At 46.1% G+C, this 20299-nt stretch overlaps 2 protein-coding genes across 2 annotated transcripts in view; one reads left to right on the top strand and one right to left on the bottom strand.

Moving 5' to 3' along the window:
* On the top strand, positions 1-10385 carry LOC127003762 (probable glutamate receptor). Its single transcript, XM_050870768.1, has 8 exons — positions 1-289; positions 2394-2484; positions 3407-3698; positions 4420-4637; positions 5282-5456; positions 6549-6651; positions 7150-7279; positions 9428-10385. Exons 1-8 carry the CDS (start codon positions 234-236, stop codon positions 9650-9652), a joined length of 1290 nt encoding a protein of 429 aa, XP_050726725.1. The 5' UTR covers positions 1-233; the 3' UTR covers positions 9653-10385.
* Positions 10386-17233: 6848 nt separating this feature from the next.
* Positions 17234-20299, bottom strand: part of LOC127003764 (microtubule-actin cross-linking factor 1, isoforms 6/7-like) — a 36140-nt gene continuing 33074 nt past the window's right edge. Inside the window, exon 2 of the mRNA XM_050870771.1 lies at positions 17234-18893. Coding sequence (XP_050726728.1) covers positions 18225-18893 — 669 coding nt within the window. The 3' untranslated portion in view covers positions 17234-18224. The remainder of the gene's footprint in view (positions 18894-20299) is intronic.

Raw genomic sequence — 20299 nt, 5'->3', positions numbered from 1 at the left:
GGACACCAAAAAGGCTGGTTTAATGCTGTAATGGGCCCGATTATACCTTCACCACCTACCTCACGGCGTCCTTTATCATATCCTGCATCTATACCTGTGGGCGGTGCAGGTTCCGGGACGAGGTGGAGGTGGTGGTGGCGGCGGAGAAATGGTGGCCTCATGCTAAGTTTGTGGAGGGGGAGGGCGGCGCGGAGGACGGCGGCGGTGGAGGGCACGGCCGATGCGCACCCGGCATGGAGGGGGCGATGGTCAACTTCCTCAACATGCTCGCGGTCTCCATGAACTTCACGTAAGACTTATGTGTGTGTGTGTGTGTGTGTGTGTGTGTATGTGTGTGTGTGTTTAGGTGGTTGTGGGTGTGCGTGGGAAATTCTATATTAGTTCCATACTCACTATACCTTTCCTGAAACATCAATCAACTCGCCTCATCCTGGCAAGTGTGGCTCTTGCAAACCCTGACAGATGTGGAAAGGCTCCTGCTTAACGTGTTTCAAAAAGGACTAAGAGACTGCCTGGCTGGAAAAAAGGAAAGTGAGATTTTTTTTGTCAGATTTACAAAGCTCAAACGTCTTCTCCATATGGTTGCCGGGGTTCATTCATTCAGTCAGTTTTTATCACTTATTCGCCACCCTTCAGCCACTTTTCATCGGTGTCCCTAACGGTAATCACTAAGATATCCCCTTAACCCGGTAGCAGCGACGCGCCAAATTTGTGGCTTTACCGTGTACCAGCGATGGGCCAAATTTCTGCCATGATATAAACCTCTCAAAATAGATGATGCATAAACTGATCACACATGCGTTGATATATATTATGAAATGGTTTGCGTGAGTGGTGATTCTTTCTCATTATTTTACTTAGAGGGGCCTTTAACCTAACCTAACCTAACCTAACCTAACCTAACCTAACCTAAGAAACATGACCCCCGCAGCTACCGGGTTAAAGATGTTCTCATGTGTTGTTTGTGACTATGACCCGTATTCTCAAACCTCTCGGCGCCCAATTACACATATTTGACAAGGCTTTCGCAGGCTTTTCGGGCATTTTCAGGGGTAGTTTAATGGCCCTGGTGGTTCTTTAACTCTTCTTCTGTACCATGAATGTGAAAAAAAACTCATGAAAGCCCGATTAATTTCCATTTTGACCTTTGAAAATGTGCGAGGTGGAAGCGTCTGAGAATAACGCCCTATATATCAATCCGTTTTTTAGATATTTTGGTAGCAGACAGACAAACAGACGGAGGTGAACGATAATTCGTGTGCTGATTGTAGCCATTGATACGTAAAAGGTCGTGCAGAGAATGGGGTCCGGATGACTACTGTTACGAACGGTCAGCAAAAAGTAACCGTGGCAGTGAAGACGTGTGGCATGGGCGTGAGAGTCTGAGGGGCGTATTTTAAAACATTTCGTCGCCCAAGTTCACATATTTGACAAGGCTTTCCTATGAGTTTTTGGGCATTTCCAGAGGTAGTTTAATGTCTCTGGTGGTAGTTTGACCCTGCTTCTGTAGGATGAATCTAAAGAAACGTTCACATATTTGACAAGGCTTTCCTATGAGTTTTTGGGCATTTCCAGAGGTAGTTTAATGTCTCTGGTGGTAGTTTGACCCTGCTTCTGTAGGATGAATCTAAAGAAACACTCATTAAAACCCAATTAACTCGTATTTTAAAACATTTCGTCGCCCAAGTTCACATATTTGACAAGGCTTTCCTATGAGTTTTGGGGCATTTCCAGAGGTAGTTTAATGTCCCTGGCGGTAGTTTGACCCTGCTTCTGTAGCATGAATCTAAAGAAACACTCATTAAAACCCAATTAACTCGTATTTTAAAACATTTCGTCGCCCAAGTTCACATATTTGACAAGGCTTTCCTATGAGTTTTTGGGCATTTCCAGAGGTAGTTTAATGTCCCTGGCGGTAGTTTGACCCTGCTTCTGTAGCATGAATCTAAAGAAACACTCATTAAAACCCAATTAACTCGTATTTTAAAACATTTCGTCGCCCAAGTTCACATATTTGACAAGGCTTTCCTATGAGTTTTGGGGCATTTCCAGAGGTAGTTTAATGTCCCTGGCGGTAGTTTGACCCTGCTTCTGTAGCCTGAATCTAAAGAAACACTCATTAGAACCCTATTGATCCCTTTTTTGACCTTTAGAAATAGCTGATGTGAGAAGCGAAAGCGTCTGAGAATACCAACACTTAAGACCCCTTCAAACTGTGCCGACTCAGCATACGGCGATCGTTTCTAGACCTACTGGGACTCTTTCACATCAACATTTCACACCCAAGACCTCGTGTACCCTGAGTCGCTGGGTTGTCGTGGCCCAGACTCGGTACGGTGTGGTCGGTGCCGCGCAAGATCTTTATAAGTCAGCTAACGATCTTGGGGTCACAGGTGCCGAGTGGTGCGTCCCGCCGACAAGTCCTTCGGCAGCCTGCAGGAGGACGGGACCTGGACGGGCATGTTGGGCCTTGTCACGACCGGGGTAAGGGCGTACTCTGTCTGTCTTTCTGTCTGTATGTTTGTCTGTCTGTGCTTGTGTATGTCTGTCTGCCGTTCTGTCTGTGTCTCTGTCTATCGGTTTGTCTGTTTGTCTCTCTCTCTCTCTCTCTCTCTCTCTCTCTCTCTCTCTCATCCAACCCCCACTCCCCACACACACATCACACGCCCACATCTTCGTCAAAATATCACACATCATTATAATTTTATGCAAGATTGCGAGTCATTGGCATCGTGCTCACAGACTTTCATTTTAGATGCTGGAAAAAAAATGCTTCACAGCTAATTCTTAATTCTTCAGTGATTTCTGTGTGCTTCATTTTATATGTTTTTTTATGAAGAACAAATTAATTTTTTTTTTTTTATGCAGTCCGGGCGCCGATAGGTTCTCTTGATGGACTTGGAGGTTGGTCTCAGCCTGTTAGTGGTAAAGGAGGATTTTATTTAAAGTGACTGCCGTGATACATGATTCTTGCTCGGCCCATTTTGTCCCCGGGTGCTCCTCTTCACTGAACTCGTTGAAGGTCGAATCAATTGACAATCTGAGCAGCATGCGGGTAATTCTGCCATGCACATGACGATGGTTGAAGGTTGGCAGCTGGTTGCAGCAGGACTCGAATCCGGATTTCTAGGATCGCCATGTTCACGCCCTGACCACTCCCCCCCCATAACAATGAGAGAGGAAATATCTTGCTCTGAACAGCGTAGACAGTTCTTTACTTTCTTGTCCACCGTTATTAGCTACGAGAGGGGATTTTTTTCTTTAATTATTTTCCTTATTTTCTTTTCTTCCATTTTTCCTTTTCTTCTTATTTTTTCTTTCTCTTCTTCTTCTTCTTCTTCTTTTCCCTCTTTCTCTTCCCCACCTTCTACAGTGACATTTCTCTCCTGTGTCCTCCGCGGCACAGGAGGCAGACGTCGCCCTGGGCCCCTTCGCCGTGACGGAGAGCCGCCGGCAGGCGGTGGCCTACTCGGAGCCCGTCAGTCACACCGACCTCACCATTGTGTCCGCGGAAGGCAGCCTCGAGATCAACCCCTGGGCCTTCCTGCTGCCGCTCACCCCCGCCGTGTGGTGCCTGCTGGGGGCCGTGCTGCTGTTGGTGTGGGCCATGACCTTCCTTCTTGACTACGCTGAGCACGCGTGGGTGCGGCGGCCTCACAGCGTGTTCCTGCAGCTGTACGGCGTCGTGATGCAGCAGGGTGAGGAAGGGGTCTGAGGCAGGGTAGTGAAACAAGAGTGAGCCAGTAATAGGCTATGGGTACTGGATCCAACGTTTGTTTAGGTTTATGGAAAGGTGTGGTTTGTTCCCCCTTTGCCAGTTTGCATATAGGAGAACCTGAGCACCAGTGATGGACTTCTGACCATTAGTCATAAAGTGACTGCACTAGATGATTTATTTGAAACCAGATTAGTGCAGCAAGGCTTTTCTGTGGCATTTAATCTTGTTAGCCGTGATGGCCTCGTGCAGGAAACCCTACACTTGAGATGTCACTGCCTCGTGCTAAAACTTCACAGTCTAGGGGCGGGCGGTCCTGCTCTCTGTCATGAACCAGCTTTTGAGAGCTTTCAGTCATCGTATTTATGTGGATGGCAGTGGTAGCTAGCTGATTGATGTTCATTCTTATGAACATGTGTTGGGTAGAACAAAAGCTTGATTATTATCAGTCGGTCATCGTACACGTTCATGTCACGTTGTTTCTAGATGGCTTAGCTGAAATGAGACGGAGATATCGATCCTCGGTGTCATTCTCGATTCAAAATCAATATCATTATATCATTTTTGTTTACTTGTATTTAAGTATTTACACATTTATTTATCTATGTGTTTATACTCTTTCTTTACTTATTACCGTTTCCGATAGAAGGGGAAATCTGATCAAAGTCTTGGGCGGCACAGTGACTCGTGTCCTTCACCTGCAGGAGTGACGATGAAGCTGGAGGGCGTGGCGCTGCGGGCGGTGGTGGGCGGCTGGGTGGTGGTCGCGTCCCTGCTGGTGTGGAGCTACAGCGGCCTCCTCGTGTCGGTGATGACCGTGCGCCTCGTGCCGCGCCCCATCCAGACCGCCCGCGACCTGCTGGACCACTCCCGCGCCCGCGTCATCATGCGCGCCAACACGGCCTACACGGACACACTGGCCGTGAGTTAGCGTTGCCAAATTATCGTATACACCACACTGTATTTGTCATTTTTAAGCCTCAAACTCTCATACCTACACAGATAACGATAGAAAATTAAAGTTGGCGTTAAAACTCTTAGACATTGATATTTATTTGTTTGTTTGCTAGATTTATCGGTCAGAAACTACGAAAATGCAATGAGATAAGTACGATAATTTGGCAACGCTGCCGTGAGTCCTCCTGCCCTGTGCAAGTATTTGTGATCTAAACCCATGCAGGTACAGGCCCGCCCTCGCCCCCCTCCGTCCTCCCTTGCTGTACTTCCAGACTGCTTCTCTCAAAGTTTATGACCGTGCTGTCTTGCCTTGTTTGATGTAGTTGCAAAGTTCCGCTTTCGTATACTTGATTGTGATATCCTGTTGTACAATTCTTGTAAAATCCTCGTAGCCTATATACTTCCTTCTTTCTGGAGAACCTCACGCGGAGATCTACGTAACATACGGGTAAAGAGAACGGAAGCAAGAAGAATCATGTCATCTTAAATCCGTACCGCGGGAGAAGCCTCTGGAGCCATTGTTTCGGGACTGTGTCGGCAGAGGCAGGACTAACTGATGTCTTCCTTTCTTCCCCCTGCGACGCCCTTATTAACGGCCGCGGGGAGCAGGGGGCCCAGACGGGTGTGTTGCGGGATCTGTGGGGGCTAAGGGCGCGGGGCCGGCTGCACTGGGAGCCGGCGGGCACTGCACGGTGGTTCACACTGATGAGGCGCGGCGATCACGCCTCCATCGTGACCTCCCTCAGCATCGGTAGCCTCAGGGCCAGGGACTTCAGCAGCACAGGTGAGGCGACTGCAGGGACGCGCGGTATTCGGAAGCTTTGGTGCCTTCACGTGTAGCTGAACGGTCATCTGTCTGGCGTCATCAGTGTCTTGTTGCAGGCAGGATCCGTTTAAGCAGCAGATACTTGGCTCATACCCTCAAGCATTTCGGGGTTTACTCAGCCACACTGGATGAGGCTTTCGTTGAGGTTGTGTAAGTATTTCCACAAGAAAATGAGACAGTGCTAGGTGCTAAGTAGTGTTGTACGTTGGGTTTGACAAGTGTACTGAAACGATCTAACACTTCCGGCACGCGGCACACTCAGAATTCAGTGGTTCAGGTGTAGCAAGGTCCGGCTATCGTTCGACTCCCCCCCCCCCCCCGTGGTTCAAGTCTATGTGAGCACCGCAACGAACGCCACGACTCAGCCTTCAATGTTACCGTCGTCGCATTCTAGTGAACCATAATGTTTATAAGGAGATGGACGCGGAATCCATAACATATATTGTCTCTCTGTCCAGTTGTCTTGTATCACGAAGACTTTATTTGTTTATTCATTCATTTGTGTATAAAATCTTAGGATCACGAAACAGTCCCGGAAGTGTCGGGGTGAAGGGAAGCACGCCGGCAAAAGGAATTAATGACGCCTTGAGGCACGTGCTGCCTCCACTCTAAAGCGTGTCAGGTTTTTCGCCAGGTTTTGCCAGTCTGTCAGTTGTTCATCTGAAACCTTCGACTCTGCAATAACTACACGTCTGTAATTTGTTCCACTCTTCTGGTACTCTATTTGTAGAATTTTTTTTGCCTACCTCATTCTGGAACCTGATTTTTTTATTCAGCTTTTGCCCGTTATTGAGGGTCCTATATTTTTTTTCTTCAGAAAAGCACTTCATTAACACAAAAAAATATTTTACATCTATTAGCTATCTAAATGCATGACTAGGACCCGCCCTTCACTTTCCTTCCATAATTTTAAATGCCTCATTCCTAAAATCTTCAGGAGCTACACGCCTGGGATTCAATGTATACACACTACCAGTGCAACAAACACTGTTCAGAACGAACACTTTACCTCACATTTCAACACTCCCGCCCTGACACACTCCCCCGCAGGTAGCTGTCGCCTGTACAGCGCCAAGGAGAGCCTCGTGCTCTTTAGCTACAGCATGATCACCCAGAAGAACGTCACCGCCATCCTGCCCGCCGTCAACGCCAGGTGACTGAACAGCCTCCCACGCTGCGTTACTGTTATCAGGTCAATTAGTTGCACCTTTACATCACCGCCTTGCCTGCCATTTGTTCGTCACCTGCCACTGGAGTTCTCGTCAGAGGTTTTCCTGAATTGTCACGCAGAGGCCACTTTTTTTTATTGCCATTGGTTATTTTGCCTTTGACGTCTTCGTCCTTACTTTTTGATGTCTTGTTAAAAGTTTTTGTTTTCATCTTTCTCAGCCTTCCTTCTCTTTTGCCGACATTATTTGCTTGATGCCGTGTCGCTGCTTGGTGTCGTGCGTGGCTCCCTCACGTGACTGCCTGCCCACCCTTCTAGAACCTCGGTTTCTTTGTCACTTTGCTGTCTCGTGTAATTCTCCCTTCACGCTTTTCATCTGTTTTGTTTTTGTTTGCATATATTTTTTTGGTTCTCATCACACATGTCTTTCCTTATGTGTTGGTGGTGTGCGGGGCGCGTGGCTGACGTGGGTGTGCGGCGCAGGGTTCAAGCTGTGGTGGAGTCTGGCCTCTATGACTACTGGCTGCTCCAGGGCATCCCTAACGCCTCGGCCTGCGACAACGCGCCCTCCAAAGTCACGGTGCATCAGCCCTTCGACCTGGCCAGTCTCTGGGTGAGTGAGAGGTCTGGAGTGGCTGCCTTGCCGACTCGCCGAGGCACCACATGGAAAACGTGCTATCAGTTTTCTTTCAGCTTTGATATTTCCCTTGGCCGCCCTGGGTGACCGGAAGACACTGCGATATAATACTAACATTCCATACCTACCCAAGCTGGATCTCTCTCTCTCTCTCTCTCTCTCTTTATATTTATCTATCTATCTATCTATAACTAAGTATGTTGATAGATTTTTCCTTTAGGGATTCATCCTCAATGCCTCGACCACTCTGATGTACGCGGTAATTAGAAAAAAAATGAGACGATAACTGTGACATTGTTTAAATAATAAACAGTCACTAAACAGACGCACCACAAGGAGTAAGGAAGCCACTTTGCATGAATTTTAAAACACCACGTGAAGGTGCTGCCGCAGGCCTTGATACCCTCCTGGTCAACGAATCTAAAAAAAGAATAAAAATATGTGGGATGATGGAGAACAAGTAAAATAGTTCACCATTTTGTGCTTTAATCAGTGTTACGCGGGAAAGTAATAACTGGGGCTCTTTAAGCTGGACTTTTTTCACAAGCGACTGAACTTTTATTTCACATTTTTTTGGGCAAGAATTTCTTTTAATAGAGGATATATGTTTTATTTATTAGATCTACCTCCACGAGCCATTTACAACCTTTTATGACATGGCTGAATGCGGTGTGGGGGTCATTTTTACATTTTTTATTTATATATCCGTTTGTTGGAAACAGAGACTGTGGTTTGAGCTTCCCGAATTCGTAAACTCCTTACAAACTAAGAGAAGGGCAAGGGTTGAGTAGCGTACAGTGCAAGATTATCAGCGTCATTCTCTTTTATAGTTTTCATTTTCTCTGACAAGTCTCTCGGTGGTTAACGTGCATAACTCTCCTGCCTATGACTTGTCCTCTTTCAAGAAGAGTGTATCAAGACACCTCTCCACCCGAAATTGACCTCTCTTTTGGCTACTCTTATCTATTTTCTGTTGTGGGAGCGGCGAGTAGCGGGCTTTTTTTTTATATATAATTTTTGTTGCCCTTGATCCGGCTCTTTTGTTGTAAAAAAAAAACAGTTGTCGCCTCTTGCTCCTCTCCGGCGGTGTCTCCTCTACCAGGTATCCGCGCAAACAGGGTACGTACCGGGGTTCGTTTAGATGCATCAACAAAAAAGTGTCAAAGTTACTCCCAAACTATATTTAACTTTGGTCAAACTTCATCTAGATTTTGTCGTAAAATTATTGTCTCCTTATAATGAATGGACTTCAAAAACAGTTGAATCTGTCCAAAGGTATCTGGACACCTCTCCTCCCGAAATTGACCTCTCTTTCGGCCACCTCTTTGGATTCTTTTTAGGAGCAGCGAGTAGCGGGCTTTTTTTTTTATTATGGTTTCATTTTTTTGTGTGCCCTTGAGCTGTCTCCTTTGTTGTAAAAAAAAAAGGAAAAACACGATAATGATTCGAGGGTTGATTAACTGGCTCAACAGGGATATATTTCAACGTCTAAATTTCCTTTCTCTGTAAATGGAGAGAGAGCCTGGAGACGATCCAAGCTTATAGTGGGATAAAGAGGGTGTAGCAATGGTGATGTTGATTAATAAAGTTTTGAAAGTATAAGAGCAGGGAAGAACTAGCATAATAGGTTCAAGAAGGCTAATTCAGCTTGACATAGACACATATAAGAACTGGTATACTAAAGGAATGGTGGACTGATTAAGTGGGTTCGGCAGTAATGATAGATAAATTTAAGGACAGGGAAGGATAGAGACAGATTGATGGCATGGAGGGTAGGGGTGTTTTCTTTATAGAGCCGCCATAAGAAACCCAACTGGCCCCATGTGAACTCTTTAGGCCGTATTATGAGACAGTTCACCGCCCAAGAACACATATTTGACAAGGCCTTCGTAGGAGTTGTGGGCATTTCCAGGGGTAGTTTTATGACCCTGGTGGTAGTTTCATCCTTCCTCTGTACCCTGAGCATAAAAAAAAACACTCATTAGAACCTGATTGATATCCTCCTTTGACCTTTAGATATAGCTGATGTGAGAAGGGAAAGTGTCTTGTAATACCAGCCTATTTATGTTCTCAAGTTCTTATGAGTGACTCGTATGAAGCAGTGTTACCCCTTCGTCCCCTCAGGCCGTGTTCTTGGTGTCCGGGGCGGGCCTGGCGGCGGCGCTCCTCGTCTTCGCTCTCGAGATGTGTGAATGTCTGCCGCGTCACCCCAGGCAACACCGACTTACCCTTCACCATCCCCAAGGACAACAACAACAACAACGACAACAACAACTCTTCCAACGCCGCCACCAAGGACAAGAACAAGAACAACAAGAACTACATAACCTACAATATTCGCATCACTAAGAAGAAGAAGAACAAGAACAACAAGAAACACTAAACGTGCAACATCCCTAACAACGACAACAACAACTCTTCCACCGCCACCACCAAGGACAACAACAAGAAGAAGAACAAGAAGAACTACAAAACCTACAAGAAGAAGAAGAACAAGAACAAGAACAACAAGAAACACTAAACCTACAACATCCCCTCGGCCAAAAACAACAAACTCCCCGCTCCCTGCCTGCTTCAAGAGGAGTCAAGAGAAGGAATCCTGAGAGGGGTCCTAGCGTCCGTCTGATCACCCTGCCGTAGCTTCCTTGTGTCCGTGGCTGAGGACCTAATGGTGCATGGCGGCTGGGCAGGCTATATCATGCTTAGAACTGATAATAGATGTACAGCCAAATTAAAAGCGTGGCAACTGTAGAAGTCAGAGTCATCAAAGAACGCAATGGAGATAGATAGACAGATAGATAAACAAAATATCTACCTTACTCTGTTCTTCCCCTCCTCTCCCCTCCCTTCCTTTCCCATGTGTCTTGCTGTCCTACCTACTTTCTCTCATTTCTTTCTTTCCATCTTCTCTCATCTTCATCTCTTCCTTACTAAACTTCCCTTCCTTTCCTCGTTACCCCGTTTCATTCCCTTCCCTTCCCCGTTACTCCGTTCCTTTCCCTTCCCTCTCCTTCCCTTCCTCGTTTGTTATTTTCCCTTCCCTCTCCTTCCCTTCCCTTCCTCGTTACTTCGTTCCTTTCCCTTCCCTCTCCTTCCCTTCCCTTCCTCGTTACTCCGTTCCTTTCCCTTCCCTCTCCTTCCCTTCCCTTCCTCGTTACTCCGTTCCTTTCCCTTCCCTCTCCTTCCCTTCCCTTCCTCGTTACTCCGTTCCTTTCCCTTCCCTCTCCTTCCCTTCCCATCCACGTTACTCCGTTCCTTTCCTTCCTCTCCTTCCCTTCCCTTCCTCGTTACTCCGTTCCTTTCCCTTCCCTCTCCTTCCCTTCCTCGTTACTCCGTTCCTTTCCTTCCTCTCCTTCCCTTCCCTTCCTCGTTACTCCGTTCCTTTCCCTTCCCTCTCCTTCCCTTCCCTTCCTCGTTACTCCGTTCCTTTCCCTTCCCTCTCCTTCCCTTCCCTTCCTTGTTGCTCCGTTCCTTTCCCTTCCCTCTCCTTCCGTTCCTTTCCCTTCCCTCTCCTTCCCTTCCCTTCCTCGTTACTCCGTTCCTTTCCTTCCCTCTCCTTCCTTCCTTCCTCGTTACTCCGTTCCTTTCCCTTCCCTCTCCTTCCCTTCCTTCCTCGTTACTCCGTTCCTTTCCCTTCCCTCTCCTTCCCTTCCCTTCCTCGTTACTTCGTTCCTTTCCCTTCCCTCTCCTTCCCTTCCCTTCCTCGTTACTCCGTTCCTTTCCCTTCCCTCTCCTTCCCTTCCCTTCCTCGTTACTTCGTTCCTTTCCCTTCCCTCTCCTTCCCTTCCCTTCCTCGTTACTCCGTTCCTTTCCCTTCCCTCCCCTTCCCTTCCTCGTTACTTCGTTCCTTTCCCTTCCCTCTCCTTCCCTTCCCTTCCTCGTTACTCCGTTCCTTTCCCTTCCCTCTCCTTCCCTTCCCTTCCTCGTTACTCCGTTCCTTTCCCTTCCCTCTCCTTCCCTTCCCTTCCTCGTTACTTCGTTCCTTTCCCTTCCCTCTCCTTCCCTTCCCTTCCTCGTTACTCCGTTCCTTTCCCTTCCCTCTCCTTCCCTTCCCTTCCTCGTTACTCCGTTCCTTTCCCTTCCCTCTCCTTCCCTTCCCTTCCTTCCTATATCATAACTTACGCCGGAGCAGGATGGAGGACACTAACATCAGCGGTATAAATGGAGAACGTTGGGAAAGGTCTTAGCTCTGCAGTGGACTATTAATGGCTGATGATGACAATGATAAGCTACGTCTGAGGAGAGTAGATGAGGATGTTTTGAATGTTGGTTTGAATAGGGATGAAGTAAAGTTGTGGGCTAATGGAAGAGAGTAATACTGTTCTGTGTATTTTTTTTTTTTTTTTTTTGTGTGTGTGTGCGTGTGAGTGTGAGTGTGTGTTTCCGGCAGTAGCGAAATCTTTCATTATCCCTTTTTTCAACATCCTCTAAAAAAAATATCCCCCTTTTTTACATGTTACGAATTCGCGAAGGCAATTTTGTGACGCTCATCCTATTTTTTTCCCGCGCCTCATTGGGCGAGATCATCCTTTTCCTGCGTTTTACCCTTACGAGACGAGCGCTGTTTCCTGCGACTCGAGGACACATACATCCGCTAACTAATATATGTGTCAGGAGGGATAACAGCGTGTATATCATGAGGCAAAGCGAGAAAAAGAAAACTCGAAGAAACAAGGCCGAGTGTGAGTGGGCTTCCTTAGGCAACGGGGTGTTTACATGGTCTGGCAAGGGGAAGAATGAAATGAATGAGGGAATGAAGGAAATAAACGTTCGATAAAAAAGAAGGAGGGAAGGAAGGAAGGAAAGAGAGTGGAATGGGTTGTGACTAGGCTTCCATAGACAACGGGGTGTTTACATGGTCTGGCAAGGGGAAGAATGAACTGAATGAGGGAATGAAGGAAATAAACGTTCGATATAAAAGAAGGAGGGAAGGAAGGAAGGAAAGAGAGTGGAATGGGTTGTGACGAGGCTTCCTTAGATAACCGGGTGTGTACATGGTCTGGCAAGGGAAAGAATGGAATGAATGACGGATATGAAAGAAGGGAATGAAGGAAGGAAAGGGGAAGGAAAGAGAGTGGAATGGGTTGTGACGAGGCTTCCTTAGATAACCGGGTGTTTACATGGTCTGGCAAGGGGAAGAATGGAATGAATGACGGATATGAAAGAAGGGAATGAAGGAAGGAAAGGGGAGGGAAGGAGAGTGTGAAAAATGTGATCAGGCTTCCTTAGGCAACCGGGTGCTACATGGTCTGGCAAGGGGAAGAATGAAATGAAGGAGAGATAGAAAAAGAATGGAATGAAGGAAGGAAGGGAAGGAGGAGGGGAGGAGAGTGTGTGGGAAGGAGGGTATTCATGTCTTCAGGGGTTGGTGCAAATACTGACTTCTAAGTTGCTCTGAGCTCTCGGGCAATGTATCCTGTTATCGTTTTCTATTTTGCGTCCTGTCTGCTCTTGGTGGGTGGAGAGTTGGTGTGGGAAAAGTAAAGGGAGGGAGGGTGTTAAAGGAGAGAGAGAGAGAGCTTGAGTGTGATGTGGTGGGAGCTGAGGTGATGGGTGGGTGGGCAGCATGTCAGTTGAAAGGCGTGTAGGTGAGGAAAGGAAGAATAGGTAGTGATGAGCAAGCGGGGTAGGGAAGCAGAGGTTGTGTTAGGTGACTGGATAAGAAAGAAAGGAAGGAAGGATGGAAGGAAGGTAAAAGAGGAGGAAAGATTGTGTGAGTAAAGAAAGGAAGAAAAGGAATGTGATAATAAGGCAAGGAAAGGAAGAGCGGAAGGAAGGAAGGATGGCAGGAAAGTAAAGCAGAAGGAAGGAAGGAATTAAAAGAAAAGAAGAAAAGGCAAGGAAAGGAAGAGCGGAAGGAAGAATGGATGAGGGACGAGAAAGATGTGAAGGAAGGAATGGGGGAGGATAAGAGAGAGAAGGAGAGAATACGGTGACGAGGTGGGGGAAGTAAATAGAGATGGAGAGGATGGGAAGAGTAAAGGAGCTAAGAAAAGAAAAAAAAAATGAGAGAACGTAAGTAGGAAACGAAGACACACGGAAAAGGAAGGGAGGGGAAAGGAAGGTAAGAAAAGAGCGAAAGGTATTTTTTTTTTATCTATCCGTCTATCTATCAATCTATCTATCTATCTAATGTGTGTGTGTGTGTGAGTGAGTGTGCTTCTGGATGTCAGTGTGTGTGCATGTGTTTGTGTGTGTGTTTGGTGCTCCTCCGGGTATTAATCTCGTGTAAATGTACAAACACGAAGATAAACTGCATATGCTGGCGGCCATGGCTTCTTGTATCACCTGCAGGCGCTGATAACGAAACAAGGGGATGCATTACCTTTATTAGCGCAGGAGTCGGAGCCCAGACGCCGCTTTGTTCTACTGAGGAGTTGAATGCGCTGGGGTGAGGTACGTGTGTATTTGCGTGTTGGGACTGAGGGCCAGTTTTACAGTCCAATACATACAGCACGTTTGTAAGCTTCCAAACCAAACATAGAATACGACTAACCTTGAAGCTCTAGTGTTTGGCGTTGATATAAAAAGGAGGATGAAATTTTAGGAAACTACACGGGAAATCTCTTTAGTAGTACCTGGTATTGAGTAGGAATAACGGATCACTGTGGAGAATATGGTTTAGTTTGGGGGCTTACAATGACTCTGTGCTGGACTGTCGAACTGGCCCTGAGTATAAACGTGGAAAGGCGAATGTGAAAGCAAATAGTAAACCGGTATCCTTTATCAATAAATATATGCTATGAATTTAAATGCTCTGGGATGATGTACGTTTATATGTGCGTGTTGGAATAGAGTATTACTAGAAAGGTGAGTTTGAAACGTAATGGTGAGTCAGTATGTTCCCTATCAATAAATATATGCTTGAATTTAAATGTTCTGGGATGATGTACGTTTATATGTGCGTTTTGGAACAGAGTATTACTAGAAACGTGAGTATGAAACGTAATGGTGAGTCAGTATGTTCCCTATCAATAAATACATGCTTGAATTTAAATGTTCTGGGATGATGTACGTTTATAAGTGCGTGTTGGAATAGAGTATTACTAGAAAGGTGAGTATGAAAGGTAATGGTGAGTCAGTATGTTCCCTATCAATAAATATATGCTATGAATTTAAATGCTCTGGGACGGTGTACGTTTTTATATGTGGATGTTGGAATAGAGTATTAAGCCTAGAAAGGTGAATATGATCTTTTTTGTAGGAGCAGCGAGTAGCGGGCTTTTTTTTTATTATTGTTTCGTTTTTTTGTGTGCCCTTGAGCTGTCTCCTTTGTTGTAAAAAAAGGTGAATCAGTATGTTCCCTACCCATAAATATATGCTATGAATTTCTAGTTGAGTGTGAAAATATGAGTTCAAGTTATGAGGGTATCAGGACACCTCTCTTCCCGAAACTGACCCCTCTTTCGGCCACCTCTTTGGATTCTTTTTAGGAGCAGCGAGTAGCGAGCTTTTTTTTTATTATTGTTTCCTTTTGTTGTGCCCTTGAGCTGTCTCCTCTATTGTAAAAAAAAAAAAAAAGCACTGGAATGAAGTATGTATACACAGATGCACGTTGAAACAAAATCTAAGCACGGAAAGGTGAAGGGGGAAAGGAAATAGTGATTCAAAGTGTTTCTTATCAATAAATATATGCTATGGATATATAACTAAGCGTGAAAATAAGAGTTGAAGTTAACTGCGCTGGGATGATATATAAATGTGTGTGTCGGAACACAATATAAGCATGGGAAGGTGGGTGTCAGAGGGAATGTTGACTCAAAGTGTTCTTTAAAAATAAATATATGCAATGAATTTATAGTTAAGCGTGAGAGTTTGTTTGATCTGAAATGTGTCATGTTTTTAGAGCTGAAATGCTTACCCGAGTCAGGGAATTAATTGTTGTGAGTGACCGACAAATGTTTTTTGTTTTTTTACATCTTCGCCTGTGGCGCCGGTAGGTTTTTTTTTTTTTTGAGGGGCCTGATGGTATGGCCCAGCCCGTTGTGGCGCAGGCCAGTGTTTATAGTGGCGCCATCTTGCATTGGGTCATGCTGCCCTCCCGGAGCTCATCTTTAATCATAGAATCTAGAGTCCGGGTTGATAGGTGGTCTTCTGGACAGCATGTGGGTAGTTTTAAGCCACTCGGCGGCGGCTGAAAAATTCAGCTTGGTGGCACCGGGCGGGGATTGAAATCGCGTCGTCCTGAACGCGGCGCCGTCACGCTGTCGACTCAGCCACCGCCTCCCCAAATTGCTCCGGGTGTTACATGAGTTTATTAGAAGTTTAGGAAAGAAAAATTTAGTTAGACAGCACGAGTGTCAATTATGTGAAGAGTCGATTATACACACCTGCAAACAATATATGTATACCTCACCCAAGCACGAGGACATCTGCCTGTGTGAGTGTGGCCGTGACGAGAAGGCGGTTACAACATTCTTCAACATTTCGCGGCTCACACATCCACATTTGAGAAGGCTTTTGTAGCGGCTGTGGGTATTCCCGTGGATAGTTTTATGAGCCTAGTGGTCAGTGGTGCCATAATATCGTATTCACCACATTGTATATACCCTTTTTTTACACAACTATTGGAAAGAAGACATCAATAATCAGCCATTTCAACGATAACTATAAATGTATCTAGTTATTTGGGTGGAAGAGGCAGTTTTTGGGTCGGAAGTCGGCTAATGTAAGAGGCTGAGTACGAGAATCTGGCATCCCTGCTAGTGACACCCCGACAAGACTTCTGCACCATGAATATGAACAAATTACTCATGAAAACACGACTAATCTCCTTTGTGGCCCTTGGGAAAAATGTGTTGTGAAAACCGAAAACGTATGAGAAGAAGGGGAACAATAATACTTACTTTGTTAAATAATGTTTAATATTATAATATTTAATGATAATTTTTAATCTTACCCATAATGGCAACTGTGTAGTAATGTAATCATGCCATCAGAACAATTACTTACGTTTGTAGCTCTGGGGAGAAATTTTAAGTTTAATCAACGTAATGAATACCAAGCAAGGGAATATAAGTTGAGTTTAATAAAGGAGTTCAGCTTAACCATTGTGTAATCTTAGCATTACACAATCACGGTTTGTAGGTCTGAGAAGGGTAAGTAGTTGCGTAATGCTACGGATAACAGCTGCAGCCTGATGTACCGAGTTGAATTCTGTTAGTTGTTACCCTAGTGCTTGGATTTTTTTTAATTAACTAAGACTTGAACCAATTATCCGAGTTGAGTTATGTTAGTTATCTCCCTAGTGCTTGGATTTTTTTAATTAACTAAGACTTGAACCAATCATCCGAGTTGAATTATGTTAGTTATCTCCCTAGTGCTTGGATTTTTTTAATTAACTAAGACTTGAACCAATTATCCGAGTTGAATTATGTTAGTTATCTCCCTAGTGCTTGGATTTTTTTTAATTAACTAAGACTTGAACCAATTATCCGAGTTGAATTATGTTAGTTATCTCCCTAGTGCTTGGATTTTTTTTAATTAACTAAGACTTGAACCAATTATCCGAGTTGAGTTATGTTAGTTATCTCCCTAGTGCTTGGATTTTCTTAATCAACTAAGACTTGAACCAATCATCCGAGTTGAATTATGTTAGTTATCTCCCTAGTGCTTGGATTTTCTTAATTAACTAAGACTTGAACCAATCATCCGAGTTGAATTATGTTAGTTATCTCCCTAGTGCTTGGATTTTTTTAATTAACTAAGACTTGAACCAATCATCCGAGTTGAATTATATTAGTTATCTCCCTAGTGCTTGGATTTTTTTTAATTAACTAAGACTTGAACCAATCATCCGAGTTGAATTATGTTAGTTATCTCCCTAGTGCTTGGATTTTTTTTAATTAACTAAGACTTGAACCAATCATGCGAGTTCTGGTGAAGGAAAAATAAGGAACGTAAACATTCTGGATATTAAAACTTTACATGTTGAAGTCGGTAATGTTTATTTGTTTCGTTATATATGCTACTTATGTTCGGTATTGTGTCACCGTCTCGTGTAACAGCTGCCAGTCTTTTCGTAACTCTGGGGAAAAGAAGTCCATCAAAGGCTGCCTCGAGGACACTCCTGGCGGCGAGGTGAAGGCCGAGGCGTGGGAGGCGGCGCACGCAAGGCAGCGCTTCATTAATATTGCCACGTTGGTGTCTCTTCTTGCCATCCTGCGTGCCCCTTACAGCTTCTCTCGGGTTTGTTATACTTGTGAAACTAAAAGACAAATATCACAACGGCCTCTCAAGGGATTACAAATTCTTAAATGATATGATCGCCATTTTGTTTGTATGATCCTATCAGTACTCGTGTCTGGAAAAAACAAAACCTGAAAAATTGAGCCGAGATCGAAGTATGGTTCTAAACGATTCTTTTGTTTTGACAATAAGTAACTTTTGGGCCTCAGACCCGTATTTCATAGTAAAGTTTTTCCAGACAACAATACATAGTTGGGAGGGTGAGCAGAGAGTTGAGAACATATCCAATAACGTCTGATATCGCAAAACGAGTGACACACACGCGGGAATTACAACACTGTCCTAACACTACTGTACTTGTATAGTCGTAGAAAATGTGTATGTATATCATAAAATAACATTACGCTTTACTGACACGTGTCAAGGAAGCCTCCCTCCCCTCCAGGCCTGAGCCGGCGCGACCAGACAAGGGCCGGCGGGCAGGCAGGGCGTCGTGAGCAGTAACGCGGTGCACAAACACACACAACACAGGTAGTGCTCACGTAGCCACACGACACGCATGGGGGGGAGGGGGAGGGAGGCTCACTTTTTGAGCGGTACACACACTGTAGGACGTCACGTACATGTGCGTGCCGCTCTCTGTGACGGTATGTACAAGTTTGTGTGTCCTCGGCTTACACAGACCACACAACCACAGAACTTTGGTGTTGCTGCTGCTGCTGCTGACGGGTCACTACTGAGGGGGGGACAGGCCAGTGGCAGGCAGAGGCACCGCGGCCTCCCGCGCGGGTGTGTGCGGGGCCTGGGGGGCGGGCACCTTGGCGTAGGAGCTGGAGGAGGACGGGGGCGGCAGGAGGTGGAGGGCGGGGCCGTTGTCAAGGGCGCGGGCCTCGGGACTGGCGGGCTGGTAGTTGGAGTAGGAGCTGATGTGTGGCAGCGCCTGGATCATGGCGGCCAGGGACGCCAGCACCTCGGTGCCCGAGGCGTCGCTCGGGGTGCGGGCGTAGCTGGAGGGTTGCTTGCTGGGGGTCTCGAAGCTCAGGTAGGAGCTGGGGTCCTCAGGCGCGGGGACAGCGGGGGGAGGCACCAGGGCATAGTGTCTTTCGCCCGCCATGCTGCTGTAGGTGTCCTCAGGTGGAGGGACGAGGCCGCCCTCACCAGCGGCGGGGACAAAGTCGGTGTAGGAGGACTCCTCAGGCACCGGAGCTATTTCGGGCAGCATGGGCGGGATCAGCACGTCGAAGGGGCTGAGGATGGGCATCAGCAGGTCCTTGTCGGGGGCGTGGTGTGGGGCAGAGGGCGTGTCCTTGACGCCGTGCACCGCCGCATCGTATTTCTTGGGGAAGGTCTTGGTGGGCTTACTCGGGGCTGCCGCTGCCGCCGCCACGACCATGAGTGCAACCTGAGGGAGAGGAGGGCGAGGCTACAGCACAACACACACACACACACACACACACACACACACACACACACACACACACACACACACATGTACGCGGATGAGGGGTGAGGGCCGGGCCAGGAGGTCGCGGCCTTGCCTGTGTCGTCGCCGTTTCCCAGTGCCACGCCGCCGACCGTCCCGCCGTGACCTTGCGGTGGCTGTACACACCCGCCGCCGACCCTTCACTCTGGTCCTGCCTTTCCTTTCCTAACCTCAACCTTCCTTCACCACGCCATTGACTTCTTGTACTTGTTGCTCCATATCTTCTTCCCTTATTTCCGTGTATCCTCACCCCCCCCCCCCCCCCATATTCTCTCTCCCCCTCTCTCTCTCTCTCTCTCTCTCTCTCTCTCTCTCTCTCTCTCTCTCTCTCTCTCTCTCTCCACTGCTCCCAATCCTCCCAATATCAAATCATTCAGCAATTGTTTTCATCATACTTTATTTCACAACAGTAATTGATGAAACAGTGAAAGCAAATATATACAAGGTTTAATTATTATAGGTGAAATTCTGATTCGTGGTCGTCCATACAAGGAGGGGCAGGTTGGTATTTTTTTTTAATCTGTGCAACCTTCCCCGATTCCTTGCCCGACCGAAATTCCTCCCCTTGCAATATTTCTCCCTTTAGACTCAAAATACCTCCCCTGGGAAATATTTCTCCCCTTTACGCACGAAATTCTTCCCCTGGCAAATATTTCTCCCCTTAGACTCGAAATTCCTCCTTGGTGACCCAAGTGACACTCAGCTGAGAAAGACTTGCATATATAGAGCCTCTTCTGAATCACACACACACACACACACACACACACACACACTTCCGAAATTGACCTCTCTTTCGGCCATCTCTTTGGATTTTTTTTAGGAGCAGCGAGTAGCGGGCTTTTTTTTTTTTCCTTTTTTGTGCCCTTGAGTTGTCTCCTTTGTTGTAAAAAAAAGAAGAAAAAAACACACCGGTATTATCAGTGCTGGTCTTACGTAAGCATCATCATCATCATCACTATCACCACCATCATCTTTTATTTATTTCTTCACTTCTATATCCATTTTTTTTTTATCTCAACCTATTATTCTTATTACCGTCATAAGCTTCACCTTAGGAAACACCGAGCACAAAAAACATGTAAAAGAACACACCTGCTGACTGGCCTTCTCCTCTTCCTCCTCCTCCACTCTTTTCCACTCTTTCTTCTTCTCTTTCACCTCCTCCTCCCGCTCCTCCACTTTTTTCCCTCTTTCTTCTTCTCTTTCACCTCCTCCTCCAGCTCCTCCCGCTTCTTCTCTTCCCTTTCTTCTTTTTTCTCCTCTTTCATCTCCTCTTCCTCTCTTTCTCTTTTTTCTCTTTTCCTTTCTTTTTCTCCTTCTCTTCT

The sequence above is a fragment of the Eriocheir sinensis genome, chromosome 26 (genome assembly GCF_024679095.1).
Source record: "Eriocheir sinensis breed Jianghai 21 chromosome 26, ASM2467909v1, whole genome shotgun sequence".
Classification (NCBI taxonomy): Eukaryota; Metazoa; Arthropoda; class Malacostraca; order Decapoda; family Varunidae; genus Eriocheir; species Eriocheir sinensis.
The sequence above is the reverse complement of the archived record's forward strand: the minus strand, read 5'-3'. Positions and strand labels throughout refer to the sequence as shown.

Excerpts from the sequence above, each read along its gene's own strand:
- LOC127003762 (XM_050870768.1), top strand. The coding sequence starts at position 234 with ATGGAGGGGGCGATGGTCAACTTCCTCAACATGCTCGCGGTCTCCATG. Across the intron at positions 290-2,393 it reads GCGGTCTCCATGAACTTCAC|GTGCCGAGTGGTGCGTCCCG; the intron begins GTAAGACTTATG and ends TTGGGGTCACAG. Across the intron at positions 7,280-9,427 it reads TCGACCTGGCCAGTCTCTGG|GCCGTGTTCTTGGTGTCCGG; the intron begins GTGAGTGAGAGG and ends TCGTCCCCTCAG.